At 51.8% G+C, this 502-nt stretch overlaps 1 protein-coding gene across 1 annotated transcript in view; it reads left to right on the forward strand.

Annotated features, from left to right (window-relative positions):
* The window catches only part of LOC107583309 (B-cell scaffold protein with ankyrin repeats-like), a 110,359-nt gene that overhangs the window by 8,256 nt on the left and 101,601 nt on the right, over nucleotides 1-502 (forward strand). Inside the window, exon 2 of the mRNA XM_016269487.1 lies at nucleotides 204-255. Within this exon, the coding sequence (XP_016124973.1) occupies nucleotides 204-255 (52 nt within the window). The remainder of the gene's footprint in view (nucleotides 1-203; nucleotides 256-502) is intronic.

Raw genomic sequence — 502 nt, forward strand, 5'->3', positions numbered from 1 at the left:
CCGTGAGCCTATCTACCCTGAGGCAACATGTAAGGGAGATCCAGACTGAGATGCCCCAGCTGAGAGAACAACTCACACTACAGGGCCAAACCCTACAGACTATAGGCAAATCATTGAAGGGCACCCTGGTTGTTCTGAACACCCACAGTGTCCTGCTGAACCAAACTGTGAACTCCGTGAAACAGTTATTCTCTGTGATACAGAATGATGTTGCCCAAACTCAGCTGGGCACCGCACTGATGTCTAACATGCTCCGTGAGGTGAGCGCTCCTCCATCGACAGCCTAGCCATGGGTAGAATTCCTCCGTATCTGGTGCCCCTGAGCCTAGTACAAACAGTGTTATCCTCTGTAACTACCCGTCCAGCTGACCCTCTTCAAGCCCACCTTGCCTACTCCCTGGGAGGGTCCATCCTGCTACATGTCGACCCCGAGCAGAGCGAGATGCCGTTTCTTCTAAATCTACCCGTCATTGAATCCGACAACATTTACAGACTCAAAGAC

Source organism: Sinocyclocheilus grahami, unplaced genomic scaffold, assembly GCF_001515645.1.
Source record: "Sinocyclocheilus grahami isolate Dianchi unplaced genomic scaffold, SAMN03320097.WGS_v1.1 scaffold52.1, whole genome shotgun sequence".
NCBI lineage: Eukaryota > Metazoa > Chordata > Actinopteri > Cypriniformes > Cyprinidae > Sinocyclocheilus > Sinocyclocheilus grahami.